Genomic DNA, 19,001 nt, shown 5'->3' on the forward strand with positions numbered 1-19,001 from the left:
GCTGCGGTCGTGTTCTTGAAGAGTTCCCGTGGCTCCCCCGTTAATCGCCAGCGCCCTAGGCCGCCGTGGGGGTTTTAGCGGGTCGAACCCCGCACTACCCCCGCCCCGCCCTTCGTGCGGGACGGGGGTGTCTGACCAGCAGATTTCCCCCACGTTAAAAAAAAAAAAAAAAAAAAAAAAAAAGGTAAATTTAACATAGAGAATTTAAAAGGGTACAATTTAATGTAGGAAAAGCATTAGCTACTTATCAAGATAAATATTATATTTTCCATCTAGTAGTCAATAAAATTTCAAGTGAAAATATAGAAATTGAAATAGTAAAATCATTTTTGGCTTTAAAACATCTTTTGACTTCATTAGGTATAAAATCATTTATATCAATAATCTGGAGCCAATTGACTAGTCTCAGCTAAAAGATATTTTAAATGAAATATTCAATGATCTTGTATACAAAATAATAATTTGCGAAAATGAAATAATTATTTCATTTGAATCTAATAGAAATAAAATTCTTAAAAAATGTTACGAATCAATAATAGGAGGCCATCAAGGCATAAGGAAAACTTACAAACGTTTATGAGAAAAGTACCATTGACAGGTATGAGGAAGGATACTGTACAGTTCATGCGTACATGTCCCATTTGTTAGAGAAATCAGGTAGTCTCTGCGAGAAAAAGATAACCCATGTGTATCACAGATGCTCCTAAAAAGGCTTTTGATAAGGTACAAATAGATATAGTTGGTTCTTTACCTCTAACTAAAAAGAAAAATAGAAATTATTTGATATAAGAAGTATTACAGTAGCAGTTACTTTTGTTCAAGAATTCATACATTGATTTGGCTGTCCAAACTTCTAATTTCACAAGTAAAATAATGTAACAATTTTGTAAAAGTTTTAAAATTCAGAAAATCGCATCAACTACGTTTCATCCTTAATCTTTCGATTCTTTAGAGCAAGGTCATAGAACTTTCATTACTTATCTTAATCATTTTTGTCCAACAGAGGATTGGGACGAATATAGATACATTTTCTCTTATAATACCTCAAATCATGAAACTACAGGTTTTTCATCACACAAGCTTATTTTTGGAAGTAAGGCAATAATTCCACCGGAATTTGTTAAACAGAAAGTACCGAAAACTTTCATTGATTATTTAGACAATTTATTAACTAAATTAACTACTAGTCAGATTATTGCAGCAGAAAATTCTAATAAAGCAAAAAGAAAAAGTAAAGAATATTATGACAAACATGTAAATACTTACTAGTTTCAAGAAGGCGATGATGTTTATTTATTAACAGAATTGAAAATTTCTAAATTCGATTGTGAAAGGTACGCGATTGTGAAATGCGCTTATAGAGAACTGGACTGGCAAAGCGAGCTGTTCGCTTCCTGCCGAATTTCATTCTACAATTTTACGAATTGCTTGCTAGTTGCGTCTTTCCTCTGCAGTTTAGAAAAATGTAACACTGGGGTTCGCGTCGGTGAAGGTGGAAAAAAAAGCGTTATTTTTCTCAATATATAAACTTTATTCAAACTCTATCTTAACCTATCGGTGGACGAATTAACAATTAAAATCTATTATTATAAACAAATATTTCGGTGAGATTTCGAAGTCTAAACAACATAATTAAATTAATCTGTAATCGAAAATAACAAACTCATATAATCTTTAAAAAATTAACAAAAATAAATTATCCTCTCCTATATAACAAAATTAACATATTATTGTGGGAGAAAGCCCTTCCTTGTAGGTATCGTTAATAGCCTGTTCCATTTGCATCATCAAATCGCTTAGTTAACTTCACGTGATTGCAATTCCCGTTTTTAACATGATGGATCCTTTCAAACAGTGGAGAAGTTGATAAAATTATATATAATTATATATAATTTCCTGTTCTTATTTAAAAGATGAATCATGCTCTTCATTGACAATAATTAACTTTATGTTTTTATAAGGTCAAAAAGGCGCTGACCGCGCTCCAATAATTATTTGTGCATTTCTTGTGCAGCTCAAGGAAGAAATAACTGTTTCCACTGTGAATTTCAGGTGTTTTCACAAGCAGAAAAATCAAGAGCGAGCTCGTGGATTATAAAATTAATTGCTCCTTTAACCAATTGTTTTGGCAAAGATTGCCACGGCCTGCATGTTTGCTGTGCTTCTTCAATTTCACGTTTTAGAACTATAAAAGGAATCACATTGGTTATTTGTACCACTTCTTCTATGTTCTTGCTATTTCTCAGGCAATCGAGATATTCTCTAGCTGTCACACTAACTTCTCTTTTATCTAGAAGATCCCAGAACTTGTTGCTATTTTTACTACCTCCTTTGCTCTTACTCTGATTACTAGTACACTTCCGGGTTTTTCTCTTAGGATCATTCTGTTGTGAACAATCCCAATCCTGTTTTTGGCCCATTTTTACTAGATATGCTAATCAGATAAATGGCTTAGATTGGTTATTTTATCTTCTACACCAATATTCTGCTCAACTAAGAAAGCAAAGGAGCTTTTTAACTTTTTTTTTACTTTTTTATATAGTATATTAAGTATCACATTCGGCGAGTTATTTTTTATAAGATTATTTAAATAATCTCTTTTATTTCCTGCCTTATCAAAGCAAGTATGTAAGTCTTTAAAGGCTTTTGCAGCGTTAGCTCCTGCTCTACTTAAAATACTAGAAATATTACTTAGATTTATCTTCTCTTTGTCTAACGTTTCTAGATATTGTGTTTTACTTCCTTCTTCATCAAACAAAAGGTCATATAGGTCTTTAAAGACTTTTGCAGCGTTAGCTCCTGCTCCACTCAAAATACTGGAAATATTACTTTGATTTACCTCTTCTTTGTCTAGAGTTTTTAGATATTGTGTTTTACTTCCTTCTTCATCAAACCATAGGTCATATAGGTCTTTAAAGGCTTTTGCAGCGTTAGCTCCTGTCACATGCAAAATACTCGACATAGTAGCTAAATTTATTCTTTTCTTCTTTAGTAGCTCCAGACATATTTTTCCTTCTCCCTTAATTAAGAAACTTAAAAATTGATAAAATGCAGATATTCCTTCTCTGCCAACTACACTTTTAGCAAATTTGATTTCTTCATCAATATTTTCTACAGATTCCTGATAACTAGACCTATTATTTTTTATATCTCCCAAAAGTTTTTCCATTATTCTCTTAGTAATAGGGCCAAATTCATGAAATTCTAACCAACGTAACGCTATTTCATGTAATTCTTCGTAATTATACGGAACATTACCCTCATCTATCTTATTTCTAATAACACTGTTCAATTCTTCCTTGTCACACTGATTAACTGCAAATATTAGTCTATCTAAAAAAATTTCTCTTTTATTTCCTTTTCACTCTCGCCAGAAAGTCTTCCTTCTTCTTTTTCTTTCTGCCAAAAAGGTGGCAGCTATAACAAATTTTTCTTGCGAAAATTGATAAAGAGCATTCTCATTTATACAAAAACAGTCTTTCAAAATCTTATATCCTTTTTTTTAGATATTTATGTTATTAAATTGTAAAGGATAAAAATTTTTAGATCGTTTATATTTAAATTTTTTTTCTTTAGATTTAGATCTGCATTAGTATAGATAACAAAATATTTTATATTTTCATCCTTTTCTAATATTTGAATGAAAAGAGTGAAGCACTTATTCACAGAAAATGTATTCTTTTTCTCCTGTCGTTTAGGAGGAAATAACTGATAATAACCAATACTATTATTTGTTTTGTGAGGCTTTATACAAGTAATGCTATCTTTATAATTGATAGTGACGTCAATAGATATGCCATAATTTTTTCCCTCAAAATTGATGAAAAACATGTTTTTACGCAAGAACATATTGTGTAAGAAGGACATTAATAAATTGGATCCATATGTAATTTCAAATATATAACTTCCAAGTTTTCCATCTTTTTCTGAAGTTATTAAATCACGTAATACAATTTTTTGTAATGCTACATAACCGTCGTGAACTTTACTATTTTGTTCCATTTCACTTTTGATAATGCTGTTCAATTCTTCTCTATTATGTTGATTAACTGCAAATACTAATTTATCCAAAAATGCTTCTTTTATTTCTTTCTGGGAATATTTTCTATCTTGTATTACTGTCTGCATAGCAGACGAAAATTCTAATTTCTTTAAAAGTCCTTTTCTTATTATTTTATCTCGCGCAAATTGATAAAAACCACGCCCTTGTATATTATCATTTGTAAACAAAAAGTCTCTTAATATGATATCACATTCTTCCATGCTATCAATTTTAAAAGGATAAAAGTTTTTAAATCTTCCCCTTTTTAATCTTTTTCCTTTCGTAAGATTCAAGCCTGGATTAGTATAGATAACAACGTATTCTATATCATTTGATAAATCATCTGTCTTAGAGATTAGATGTTTAACAAAACTATTAAGGTAATTATTAATGGAAAAACTTCGATTTTCTTTAGTAAATAATCTAGCATAACTAATGTTATTATCTGTATAATATTTGTCTACATTTTCAATTTGTAGATGAATAGACTTCTTCTCGTAGCAAAGAACAATGTTACTCAACTTATCAATATCAGACTCTTCAAACGCTAATGATAATGAAGGATATTTATGTTTATATATGGACTTCCTTAGTAAGCAAAGAATCGACAAGTCTAATTGATACAGAAGTCCAATCAATTGATGAAGAATACGTTGATAAGCATTACTCAGCCCATCCCGTCTAGATCCATCTTGTAAATCATTAAGAAATTCCGAATACTCATTGCTAGTATCATTTATATCAATGTGTCCCCTTTTTGGTACCTTACTATCTTTGTCCGTAACAGTATGTTTATGTTTTCTAGAGCTTGCACCAATTTCACGATTTTCCTTACTTGTACTCCTTGAATGACCACTTTGTTTGTGTGAGTTATTTTTAATATCTCATAGTTGCATAGAAATATAAGATTGGGTAATATTGTTCGAGTATGAATCTATCACATTACCACGAGCTTCCTCTCTAGAAACTTTCATGCTTCTCTTTATATCTTTTTCAATATTACTAAAAAGTGGTACAAAATGATTCCTGTAATTCATCATATAAATAATATTACCACCTGGATCTACCTTACCTAATATTTGCGCCATACTGTTCATAAATCATTTTTCCTTCAATTTCAGGACTTCCGCATAGAACATTTTTCAACTTTAGATTTCTTATTTCTGGACCGGAACCCATATTTTCAATGTCTTCTGCAGTAAATTCAATGTGTGGAATATATTCACAAAGTTTTCATATTCTCCTTTTAAAGCATTACCCAAACATGAGCCTTTCTTTGACTGATTAACTTGTTGCGCATATTGCTTGCAACTTTCCTGTAAAGACTTTATACTGAATCCTCTACTACCTGTAATCAGATCCTCAAAAACAAAGAAAAAGAAAACAATCTACTTTACCCACAGCAGCTCCTATCTAAAGTCTTCAGGCAATATCTTTTTTAATGTTTCCAAAGGTTGATTAAGCTTCTCTCTTTTCTGTTTATCCTTTACATTTTTTATCTAACTAAAAATGAAAATAGTTTCTCTAATAACAAATCATTTTAGAGCAGCAGCATCAGATGATAGATCTGGTAATTCATTTAATCCAAACATACCAAATCTACTATATTAACCAGCAGCAAAAATGATTAAAGATTATAATTAAAGACATTATTTTATGTCGAATAATATCACTTTAATTAGTATATACTTTCATATATTTTATCATTAAATTAAGAATATGGTTACTTTTGTTTAAATCAAAACAACTATCGTGAGAACTGTTTCTAGATCAAGATTTAGAAAGGTTTTAACTATTTGTATTATTCTGCCTCTGTTGCTCTCTCTTTCGATGATTAGAGGAGCTTACCACAGACAAATATTATCTGAAGCAGAACTACATACTAAAGGAGATGATAAAGATTATTCCAACGGCGAGAGAGAAAGAACACTGAGAAATTTCTTTGAAATTCTTTTTAACCTCTTTGAAGTAGGTTTGGAACTGAAAGTCTACCAAATGCTCAAAGAGAAGAACGAAACAAACCTGATTGCTGTAACAATGAAGTTTTTGCATGATAAGCTTAAGAAATTAATCAAAAAGATTTCCAAATATGATGATTTGTGTTGGGACAAAAGGTTGGACAGAAGAGGAGGTTGCAAGACCGAGATTGCAGAACCTATAGCCTACGTCAACGTTAGAAAAATAATATACATTGCGCGGTTTTTGGAGTGAGAATGGGGGATAGACGCATCAATACGGTTTCTCTCTCTCTCTCTCTCTCTTCCGCTTGGTCCGCTATGAACGAAGCACGGTTTTTGGGAGTGAGAAAGAGATGGAGGATAGATGCGTCGCAACGGTTTCCGTCGCACACGACGAATGCATCGCATTTGTAACGAGTCTGGAGACGATTTCTAAGCAGTCTTCTTGTCTTATTGAATTTAATCATGTGGCGTTATTTTATCGCACTTGTATTTTTACATTGTAGGAAATGTTTTAGAGTGAGAGAGCGAGAGAGAGATGGGTAGATTAGAGAGGGAGCGCTTGCATTTTTACGACGTTGTGGAGAGTGAAGTGCGCGTGCATACATGTTAATAAATAGAAGAAGCATAACGCGGAACAAATTAAATCGTTGTCGTACAGTGGAGAGGTGCGTGTTGCTATAGACATATATTTTGCAAAAAGTAAGTTTACGTTTAAGATGCCCGCAATAGATTTTATTGGCGATATGGACGGTTTCTTCGTAGCCAACAAATTTAATTGTAAAGAATTAGCCATCGTAAATGCTTATACCGCTGAATATGAATTATTTGAATTCGAATTGCGCGTTCGCTACATGGATTTATCCAGAAGCGATCGGAAGCCTGCATGGCATGTCTCGAATTTCGTGCACGGGATTCCATTTAAAAATTTACAGTGGAAAAAGAATTATCTACAAGAGGACATTGACACTATTATAAAAAATTTCGTTCGAGACTACAAGGATCCCGTCGTCGCGTACAAAGGGGGGCATATTGAAAAGGATATTTAAAATAAAATAGGAGTTCGCAGTTTCAATTTGGAATATCTCTGCTGTCCGAAATTCAATTCATTGATCGCGGAACCGATGTATCAAGAATACCACGTACCATGCAGGCTTCATTGCTGGACGCGAACTTCGAAAGAGAAGATTCAATATCATTGTTGTTTGAGCGAAGTTTGTGTATTTTGGATGTGGCTAATGAAATCGAAAGGTAACACATTTTTTTTCTTTTTTTTTTTAGTTACAATTATTTTTTATTTCTATCGCGCCTTTTTGTAGAGAGAGAGAGAGAGAGAGAGAACGTTGAAACGTATGGATTATCGGTGCGAAGAGGGCAGGCTTTGCAGCTTTGAAAATTGGCCGGTCCCGTTTATTAAGCCGGAGCAGCTCGCGATCGCTGGATTTTATTATCTGAGGGAGGATGATTTCGTGGAATGCTTCGTGTGCGGCATAGAACTCTATTGGTGGGAAGCCGGGGACAAACCCATGTTGGAGCATCGCTTTTGGTCCAGGAATTGTTCGTACGATCCTCGAACGACGTCGATACCGCCAAGAAGCGTGGACGAGTGTGGCATATTTTACCATACGATGGGGGAGAAGACAGAGGCGTATGCAATAATTGTGAGTTTGAAAATTAATGAAATTAAAAATTTATTTTAAAAAACGCTTGATTATAATATATGTTTAGGGCGCAATGTCCGTTGTGTCTATCAACGATGACGACGACAACGAGGATGGTGGCGTCAACGATGAATAAAAAAAATGTAATACAAAGTTTAAAATATTTTTTAATTTGTAAATTTGCTGTGTAAAAGCATACGCATCAATCGAAAATAGGGACACATTTCCGAGTTCAGGTAAAGTCTAATATTGGATGATAAGCACGAATCGAATTGGGTCGAGTTTCTCTTTAAATCGTTTTTCTTTTCGGTTTGTAACGCGAATGTCACGTATCGCGGTTTTTTCATTTGCGGAGCTGTTTTTATCGCCCACGTGTGCTTCGTGGTTGTTTGCAGCATCGGATATTTGTACAGTTACCACGAACGGAAACTCATGCTGATCGATCTATCGCTCTCAAGAATACGCAGTATCGACAACTTGTGTATTTCATCCAAAGCGATGTGCGGCATTCTCCATTGAATTTTATACAAATCCAGGACAGGTTTCGCATTGTCGGACCAGCTTCGTAACGCGTTAGCGTCGTTGCGCGCGCGAATCAAAATCAATCCGTGTCGAGCATTTTTTTTTACAAACGCGTTTGTAATCTTCGCAGAAGCCTAGCAATGTGTTCATAGGCACGCAAAAGTTGAAATTTAGCAAATTCGTAAGCGTAGCGATGAGAGTTTCCCTCCGTTGATCGTCGTTTCTGTACATCCATCCCGCGTTGCATAGCGCGATGCTCTTCGTAATGTTCAGACTGGCGTAATTATTCAAGGTCGTCGTTGTATCGGTATTTCTGGACCGATCGATTTCCACTCGTAACGTATCTCGTCGAACATAAACGCTACCGCATTGTTGTCTAGAGCCACCATGTCGTTGGTCGATCCTCATGGTAGGCTGAGTCTTCCTTCCACGAATAGGAAGCTTTTACACGGAAGAGTGTACCAGTCTTGATGTTGAATGGGTATTCTTATCTCATCGCTATTTCCAAACGTTGTGTTGACGCACGGATTGTAGGTGTGCAGGTCGATCTTAGTTATTCGATTATCGAAGATTGGTGCCTCGGAGATGTTCAAAATGTCGTCGGACATGGTGGTGAAGCGAGTTCGATTACTTGTGAACGATGAATCCCAAAGATCGTTGATATTCCACTTTTCGCGCGGTTAGTTTTCTTGTCTTCTTCTTCTTACTGTTGTTGTTGTTATTTCGAAACGGTGCACCGTTTTTTATGTTCGACGTATTCGATATCGTATTATTATTATGAATTAACATAACGGTTATGTCAAGGTTATGAGACGGTTCGACGAACGTGCATCCGTACCGCGATTTCTTCGTTTCGAAAATCAGTCAATTGTACAGACTGGTCCACGATACGAATCGTTAAATCATCCATTGATCGTGTAACGATTGGAAGGTAATTGACTCGTGCTGGCGTTTCCGATATTTTATACCCCGGCGACACGTTGGGCGCGAATTCGTATATCATGTGAAACAGTATCCCGTTATCGTACGAACCGGTAGTTACGTTACATTCTATTCGAATATTATTCGTGTTAATGATATTTACGGAAGTGTCCGATACATACCACGAGTTCGGTGATAGAATGCGATTCCTAGAGAATCCTAGGATAGGACCCACGGTGTCAGGTTTCGCAAAATCTATCTTATATGCACTTTTAATTTCACTTTTCATAGTGTTGTTGTTCGCTCGTAGGATTAGTGGATATTTTACATCGTTGTTATCTTTGATTGGAGAAGGATACCGCGCACTTAACTCACGCCTCAAGTAAGCGTTGATCACCTCCAGTTCGTGCGAACCGTCCGGGATGATTATCTCCTCACCCTCGTCACCGAAATAAAATTTATTGTTTCCGATATTTGAACTGATGTATGGTATCGTGTAATAAGTTTGCAAATCGAGCAGGCCCAGTTCGTAATCAGTATTGTTGAAATATAATATATAGGCGGGAATTACTTGGACGATAACACGCTACTTCTTCCCGATAACGTGAACGTGTATGACATCCTTGCGACGAACTATATCAGAGTTCCTCGCAGAAATTTCGCACACAATTGTCCGCACACGCTTTCGTCGTAACTTTGATAAATCTTGTGATTGTACGAGATCGCCGCGTTCGGTCCGAAATAACGAATCAATTCGATCGGTGGTCGAAGATCTCCAAAACTATCGAAGTAACTGACTTGCGAACTATGCTTTATATACGGGACCCAGTGCGTTGCTGAACCATGACCGCTATCCAGATTCACTATTCCTCGTTCGTTTACCCATACTTGTTTCGGCAATTCATCGCGCATGAAAACTCCGCGAAAATGCGGTAATTTTCAATTCAACGTCCGTCGCCGAGTTATCTTTTTCCTTTCTTTTGTCTTTTTTTTCTTTTCTTCATTCCTTTTCCACGTTTGTACGGTGTGATACAATCCACGGCCCTCCATAGCGCGATTGTGTCGTCGCGCTTCTTCCAATTGTTTCTTCGCAGCTTTCGCATTGTTTATCGTTTTGATCACCCCAGCAGCGCCACCTGTCAACGCTCCCAAAGCTCCCAAAGCGGGTAACAACAGCGGTAGAAAGCCGCCTCGTTTGGCGATCGGTAGAATTCTTTCGATACTGTTTCTACCTTTTTTCTCTTTCCTTTGACCGTTCGTCGGTCATCCTCCTTCTTCTTCTTCTTCAGACCCATACCTAGTCTCATCAGAGCTGTTTTAACCAGTCCGTAACGGTATATGGAACTGTTTTTACCAGTCCTTAACGGTATACAGAGCTGTTGTTACCAATCTGTTACGGTATACAGAGCAGTTTTTACCAGTCTGTAAATGGTATATGGAGCTGTTATGCGTAGGTTTGTTTTATTTTTCTGTTGATTATGAAAAAAGAAAAAAATGTACGTACGCCAGTTTACATAGAGATGCGCTCTATCATTGGAATACTGGGAGACTGATATCTATAGTTTCGTACGACAGTCCTTGAATATCCGGGTTCCGACCTGCCGCACGTTCGACGACCACGATGAGATAATTCGGAAACACGGATCATTGCTACCGAGTACTATACGGTGTGTGATAAGCGGCCCGTCAGGATGTGGTAAAACGAACGTTATGATTAGTCTGTTGGAGAGTTCGAATTGGCTGCGATTCGCAAACGTATATGTGTATTCGAAATCGCTGCGTCAACCAAAGTATCAATACTTGAGCAACTTGCCCTCGTCCGTGGGGGAGGAGGGCGTAGGTTATTTTGCATACTCGGACAACGTGGACATGATTCACCCGGCAGATGCTCGGTTGAATTCAATATTTATCTTTGACGACGTTGCTTGCGATGAACAGGATGCCATGAGAGAATATTTCGCGACGGGCAGGCATTCGCACGTCGTTTGTTTCTATCTGTCGCAATGGTACGCGAGAATACCCAAACATTTGATTCGCGACAATGGGAATCTAGTGCTTCTATTCAATCAAGATGTCACGAATCTGCGACACGTTCATCAGGATCATGTGAATACTGATATGTCGTTCGAAAGTTTCAACGCAATTTGTTCAAGGTGTTGGCGAAACAAGTATGAATTCCTTGTAATCGACAAAGACAGCCCTGTGAAACGAGGACGTTACAGACGCGGATTTAACGAATTCGACGTGCTGTGATCTGACTCATTTGGACAGTAAGAGGTTTCGGTGTCACATCGTGCTCCCACTTGATATGCACCCGTCAAAGGAAAACCTGCGAGCTGTCATCGTTAAGGAAATAGCTAAGACTAGTGACGTCATACGTAAAAAGAGTTTAGCCTTGAAAGTTGGAAAAATGGATATACAGTCCAACATTGAGACGAATTTACGTCCGATCGTGGAACCGTTGAAACAGCTGGTTCAAAATACAGCTACGAAAGCGAAAGATAATACACCAAACACAGTAGCTGCTGTTCTCTGTGAAGAAAGTGGAGAGAAAATTAATTAAGAAAAAGAGGAAACACGATGTAGCGGCATTAACTCCAAGGATGCATTTGAAAAAGAAGAAGAATAAAGTATATTCCCCCATCGGTGTCAGCGATGACGTCGATTATGTTGACGTTGAAGACAATAACGTCGACGATACGGACAGCAATATGGTGCTCGAACCAACAGCTTCAAAGCATCAGGAGAAGGAGGGAGTTTTCGAATCATCTCCAACGGCTGCAACATCGTTGGAATCATCGGTGCGAAATATTTTGAGAAATCCTGAAAAGCACCGCGACGAACACGAGCATTTGTTCAGTAATCTTGGACCTATAGCGAGCGAATACTTGAGAAATGTTTTTAGCGGGCCGCCGAAAAGTCAGGACAATGTGTACGGAGTGTATTTTCATAATAACAAACTGATGCTTGGAAACGTTGCGTTCGACGTGGAAATCAACGATGATATTGTTATTAATAAAATTAGGTACAGAGGAACTCCAGGTCTCTACGCATTGATATTCAAAAGAATACCCAACGAGAACCTGTACACCGAGAACGATAAGGAAATTTATAGAAACATTCTCATCGCTACGCATGCGTACCGACGTGGTAATCAGATAATGGGAAATAAGGGCTACAAGTACAAAACTGTTACAGGACCAATGTTCTGGTTGATCGTTTGAAATTGTTGATGGCATCGAAAAATGCTAGCCATACCAACCACGACAATGAAATAACATCCATAATCGAAGAACTTTGCGAAGCTGGATTGATTATAAATTAAATTACTCGAATATTTATTACGTTAGTAACGAATGAAATGCCCGTTGGTAAATTTATCAAATGGTTCGATAAAATGAGTATCCGTTGGAATTGCTGCGAAACCAATCAAACGTTATCCGTGAACGAACATTGGGAGGACAGATTTAATAATACCGAGTTCAGACTCGACGACGTTCGCTGGCAAATACAACAGATCGAGCAACAGCAAAATTTACTCCAGTTGTTGGTGTTGAAGAAGAAGAGGAAGAAGAAGAAGAAGAAGAAGAAGAGGAAGAAGAGGAAGAAGAGGAAGAAGAGGAAGAAGAGGAAGAAGAGGAAGAAGAGGAAGAAGAGGAAGAGGAAGAAGAAGAGGAAGAAGAAGAGGAAGACAGAGTACGCTCGAGTAGAAAGTATTGGCAGATAGTTCAACTTTTTATTCGATATGTAAAAATTATGTACACGACAATGCCATATGCTCGATCGGCAATTTGTACTATGCGCGAGGCGCTAAGATCGCTCGTTTCGCAAATCCTACGACGAATGATGACGAACTCGACGCGCAAATTTTCATCCACGCGTACACAAATTTCAAGGAACTTGAAATAATTGCCGGCTATGGAGTATCTTCTATCCAAGATTCGTGCGTTGCGCGGTATCTGCAACTGCTTCTGCTGCGACTGGGGTTGCGACTGTTGAAACGTCCGTTTCATCGAAATGGAGTATCTATAAAAAAAAGGAATATATAACATACAGTATTTTTTTCTTTTTTTCATAAAAGGAACTTTTTATTTTCTTCAAACTTTCTTTTACTTACCCATAATTTTTATAATCGTTGTGAGATCCATTTTTATGTAGAAAATTATTGGTTTGATTTGACATTGTGAATATTATAATACTGAAGAACAACTGCGCAATAAGTAATCTGTAGAACGCACTACTCGCTGTATGCAATGTCAAAAGCTTATATATACAATTCCCCTACCGCCCCCCTTCTTACACGTAAGATAATACAAGGAGCGTATACGCCCCTTCCGCTTACAAATAAAAAGTGAACACGCGCGCAACATGGGATTCGGAACATCGATGAAATTATATAACCGCTTTTATTTTTTCTCACTCCCCACCTTCGCGATTTTATAATGTCCCCAAGGAAGGGTTTCGATCGAATTGTTTAAAATGTATCGCTTATCATCGTATGGACTCAATGCTAATTTACTCTGCGATACTGAATACACTTGATGTTGTATAGACATTATCAATTTAACGCAAACTGATTTTTCTAGATGATCGTGAAGGCATGCTAAATAGCCGTCGAAAGTTATATTTTTAATCGTCACGTTACTCTTAATTCCTTTAATCTTTTTTACATCGTCTTTGTCCTGTGCCCGAATCGCATACATTTTCGAGTGAAGACCCACAAACTCTGTCATGATTTTGCCTCCATTCTCATCCTTCATTAATCCTAATACTTTATTGTTCGCGATCGGAAAACCATACGCGTTATTTCTGTCATAATTGGAAGTATCGTATCGGTGAATGTCACGTTTTATCATCTCGTACGCGTCGTCGCAAATAATCTGATAAATTAAACTGTCCGTGTCCGCGAACAAAATCCTGCATCTTTCTTGAAAATTTGGAAGCATGTAGCCATAATGAAAATCATACAAATTTAATTTTGATATGTCCAACACTGACATGCCTATGTAAACAGGTTTATAAAATTTAATAGAAAGCTGGTTTATTTTAACTGCGACAAAATCCTCGGAGAATACGGTACAGCAATGGAAATTTGGTCGAGCTATTAAACGCTCAGCACCGTGTCGACCGCTCCATCGCGAGAGCAACTTTACGTTCACATGATTCATCAGTTTGAGCAGATTCTTCGAGAAGTCATTGTTTGCGTTGGCGCGCAACCTCGTATTTAAATCTATGTAACGGCGTAACCAACATGATTGTTCAAACTTCAGTATACGATGAATTTTCTTTAATTTTAAATTATACCTCAAACATTGCCGGAGGTATCGATAATGGAGAACGTAACGATTCTTATCGCTAAGCGTTGTCAACAGTTTCTTTTGCAACGCCCCAACCTCGTGAATCGGGCAAAATGGAAGATCCGCGTGAGCTTCATGAATTTCCTGAGGATACTCTAAATCGACCTCTAAAATGTACCCGACGGGACTGTCGATCGGCACGGAATTGATGTTGAAATTACTCGTATCGTCAACCCATTGGAAACCCCAGTACGGCAAAGGCTGCGACATGGCCCAGTCATACAAATTATTAACATCGAAATACATCAGATAGCTGATAGGTCGAAACATAGTCGTATGGGAAAAAGCCTTTCCTGGTTAGAAGATGAAAATCATCGTTCGAAAGACGATTGAATTGGCTCCTCGCGATACGCAAGTCGCTCTTGTCCAAGTACGACGACAACTTGTCCAGACTCGAATTCAGGAACTTGAACGAATCGATGAACCGAAACTTTATGCACGTCTTCCACGATTTTTTGATCACATCGTTATTCCTCTTAGTGTGTTTCGCGAAAGAAATGTACTTCTCTTTCGTCAGCGGTAACACGTCTATTTTACCTTCGAACGCGTTTGCCAATTCTTTGATGAAAAAGTGTGCGTCGAAGCCGGACAAATTGTGAAAAACCACCGGTATCACGTACGAGGATTGATAGCTCAGATTGCAACGGATGTGCGCCGGACCCCGATACACACCTGTGAAATGACAATGATCACGCACTCCCACGTCGTCATTACCGAGTGGTTCTTCGCACACGTTTCTTGTTCTTCTTCACGTATTCTTCGCAATACGTGGCGGTACGAAAAGTTGAGATTTGCGCGGCGGTCAACGGAGCCATTGGAACCGTTCGATCAAACACCGGCTGCAATTTACAGCTCAACTCGTACAACTTCGATGCAAACCATGCGGTACAATCTTTCTCATCACGATAAGCCCGATACTCGCTCAACGAACTGTCGTATCGACAATGGAGGTAGTAGCCTACGCTGAAGGCATGGTGATGTTGATATCTACAGTAAGCTCCATGACCTTGATCTTTCTGTTTCTCCAGCAGGCATTCCAAGTCTGCGTAGATAACGAACGGTGTCGGTTCCTTGTACGCATAATTCTTGAACTTCAGCCACTTATCGTCTTCCGTCGGAAGTTTCAAAGCACATTCATTCATTCGACTGCAATCGATCTCGTGAATGTTCAATTTTTCCTGCGATTTGAAATATTGTAGACACCTGACAAAAAAAACATAATTTTTTAATTTAATTTTTCTCGCCCACCACCATCACCACCATCATCCAAAAGAAAGAAAAAAAATTTACATGTGTGGATCTTACCGATCGCAAATGTGCTTGTTGTGCTGCGTGATGATCTGAGATGAAACCAGACGAGATAAATTCCTAATACAGAGATAATGATTCCGCAAGTTTTCAGAGTCGTGTATGAGCAGCAAATATAAATGTTTCTCCCGCTTCGTTGAGGTCAAATGCAACGTCCGACATCTTTCTTGTTCCCCTCCCCATTCGACCACGTTCACGGAAACGTCGTTCACTTTTTCGAACTTTGGTATGTCCTTGAACAACATCGGCAATTGGAATCCCGCGGTGCGGAGCACGACGCTGTAATGCGGATAGGATGATGTGCGATTCAAATTATTTTTAGGTGGATATAGGCTTGCCACCACTGCCCAATAGAAACATGCATTATTGTCGTTACTGTACACATTGAGGACTGCTTTCTTTAATTGCACTGTTCGAGGCACGGATGCCTGACAACCTGCTTGTAACGGCTGATACTTGTTTGAATTCACCATCAAATGCAGGATCTTCGATAACGCCCATCCACTGTCTCGTCCTTCAAACTCTTCTATCGATGTCAAAAGCATTGGTACAACATCTTTCGCGTACCAGCGACGTAGATTCGATGATTGAAAGAGCGCGACGTTTCGCGTGCTAAAACTTTTCACCGAAACCTCGTCGCGCAGCACAAATTCTGCCTCCAATACTACGTTCACTTTTAACGACAAATGAACGTTCAAAAGTTCTGTAATGCGATTCGTAACTATTCGCTTCGCGTGTTGCAAGAAATGACGTGTATCGACATGCTCGACGTTGATCACAACGCCGGTCGATATACGATTCTTAAACGCCGACTCGATGTTCTCCCAACGAAGAGTCGATGCTCTCGCGCCAACGTTTCCATACGAACCGCTACCAACGCGTAATGAAAACCGATGATCTAACGAGACCTTCAAAGTTTTCATACGACACATGATCGACAGCAAACTCGATTTTACACCTATGGATGCTTCGTTTTTTTCACAATGTTCATATATTTCCTACACCATTGTAAACATTCAATACATGATTTCGTCCATTCGCGATACTCGTCCACAGTTCGAATCAACCTTGACATCTGTGTTAACGATTTCAACATGCCCTTGCAAACTTGCGCCATCTTGTGAAAATATTAATCCACATTAATTATGAAAAACAAGTTTTTTCTTTTTTGATTTCACGTCGTCGGTTAAGTTTCCAGTTCTCACGAACGTAACTACACTATACAACCAACCATGCGGTGCACTCCCATCTCGATGATATGTAGTATCGCGGACGGTGAATCGATCGCGGGCCATTTCATTATAATTTGGCTAAATCGTTTCGTATAGATGAAACTCGCGCGACTCGTCAAATCTTTTCGCATTAGACGTTCCGTCGCTGTTTTCCACTCGAGCGGAAATTGATCGTTCAGGTATAAATTTATGACGTATCCCCAAGCCAAATTCTGTAATGTAGGAACCATCTCACGACGTATCTTCGTCACTCGATGAAAAATACTTCGATAAGAATTTCACGCGTGAAGCATTGAGTTTCTCGGTCGGTAAATTAATGTCCCCTTTGATTTTACGAATATCCCAATCATCGTCGTCGTACAATGAATATTCCAATCTCCTCTTCACTTTGTTCAATGGAGGGAGGAAATCACCTCTGGTCATACACCGTTCAAATTTTGATAATGGTATCAACACTGGTTCGACGCAAACATAATCAGTTTCTTTACGGTATTTAAAAATAATCCTCTTCAACCATCTCTTTGAACTACATTGCGTGTTCAAAGGAACGATTACTTTTAAAACATCAATACTATTGTATATCACGTAATCGAGCAAGTCTCGCGGTTTGAACACGCATGCACTCACGTATGAAAACCTAGCGTGCGGATATCTCGGACGAAAAACGGAGTACACGTCGCAGAAAATAACATCACAATATCGAATAAAAATCCGTCGAACAATGCTCGAAAAATTATGAACACCGTGTTCAAATATCTTAGACGTTGCGAACGATTGCAACGATGGCACGTTCAACGCACCAACTTCCATACCAATTCCCAACTCAGTAGCAAATAAAATGTTCGCTAACAAAGGGAAAAAGCAAAAACAGTAAGAGAGAGAGAAAAAATACATCTCTCTTCCTGTCCGCATCATTTGCAAGAGAGAGAACAACCGCTGCAATGCATCCCTCTCTCGCTCTCTACAACATTATACCGAGATAAAAAAAACGTTACTTTAATAAATCTCAACGAGACCAAAATCCCCGATATCGCTTCGCAAGCGCGGGTAAAGCATCCGCGAGTCTCTCCGGATACAAAACCACAAACTTCTATAAAGGCGTCGCGCCTAACGCGCACAAGAAAAATCCTGCATCGTTTTTGCAAGAGAGAGAACAACCGCTGCATCCCCCCTCTCTCACGTTCTCTACAATATTATACCGAGATAAAAAAACATTACTTTAATAAATCTAATAAACGAGACCAAAATCCCCGATATCGCTTCGCAAGATAAGCAACTTGCGGGTAAAGCATCCGAGAGCCTCTCACGATGACGCTTCCTTCCCTTTACCCCCCCTCGCCGCGGTTTCAGCCATCCCCTCACCGTTGGTTGCAGAACGCTACCTATATACCTACTCCGCTACCTCTACCCTTACCTCTACGCTTGAACCTCTACCCCTTCCTCTACGCATGTACATCTCACTCCACCCCTACGCATGTACCTCTACCTCTACCTCCACTTGTACCTCTACAACTACGCCTATACGTCTACCTCTACCTCCACCTCTACTACTGTACCTCTACTGCTACCTCTACCTCTACGCCTGTACCTCTACCTGTACCACTACGCCTGTGCCTCCATCTCTACCGCTACCTCTACCTCTACCTCTACATCTACCACTACCTCTACGCCTGTACCTCTACCTCTACCTCTACCTCTACCTCTACCACTACCTCTACCTCCACCTCTACGCCTGTACCTCTACCTCTACCTCTACGTCTGTACGCAACATCTACCTCTACCACTACCTCTACGTCTACGCCTGTATCTCCACCTCTACATCTACGTGTGTACCTCTACCTCTACCTCTACCACTACGCCTGTATCTCATCCTCTACTTATACGCATGTACCGCTACCTCTACCTCTACTCATGTACATCTAACTCGACTCCTACGCATGTACCTCTACCTCTACGCATGTACCTCTACCTCTATCTCTACGCATGTACCTCTACCTCTA

The 19,001-nt window shown here is 38.6% G+C and overlaps 1 protein-coding gene across 1 annotated transcript; it reads right to left on the reverse strand.

Moving 5' to 3' along the window:
• Positions 1–622: 622 nt before the first annotated feature.
• LOC143261975 (uncharacterized) lies at positions 623–16,314 on the reverse strand. Its single transcript, XM_076528003.1, has 7 exons — positions 15,767–16,314; positions 15,195–15,607; positions 14,813–15,133; positions 14,409–14,754; positions 13,775–13,913; positions 752–757; positions 623–664 (listed from the first exon to the last, which is right to left on the reverse strand). Exons 1-7 carry the CDS (start codon positions 16,312–16,314, stop codon positions 623–625), a joined length of 1,815 nt encoding a protein of 604 aa, XP_076384118.1.
• Positions 16,315–19,001: the final 2,687 nt, after the last annotated feature.

The sequence above is a fragment of the Megalopta genalis genome, unplaced genomic scaffold (assembly GCF_051020955.1).
Source record: "Megalopta genalis isolate 19385.01 unplaced genomic scaffold, iyMegGena1_principal scaffold0077, whole genome shotgun sequence".
Taxonomy (NCBI): Eukaryota; Metazoa; Arthropoda; class Insecta; order Hymenoptera; family Halictidae; genus Megalopta; species Megalopta genalis.

Bases quoted from the DNA above. Each gene is read 5' to 3' on its own strand.
- LOC143261975 (XM_076528003.1), bottom strand. From the start codon at position 16,314: ATGCTTTTGACATCGATAGAAGAGTTTGAAGGACGAGACAGTGGATGG. The intron at 15,134-15,194 runs GTGTGCGAAGAA...GTCATTTCACAG, and splicing joins CGTGAAGAAGAACAAGAAAC to GTGTGTATCGGGGTCCGGCG. The intron at 13,914-14,408 runs GTATAATTTAAA...CAATTATGACAG, and splicing joins TACCTCCGGCAATGTTTGAG to AAATAACGCGTATGGTTTTC.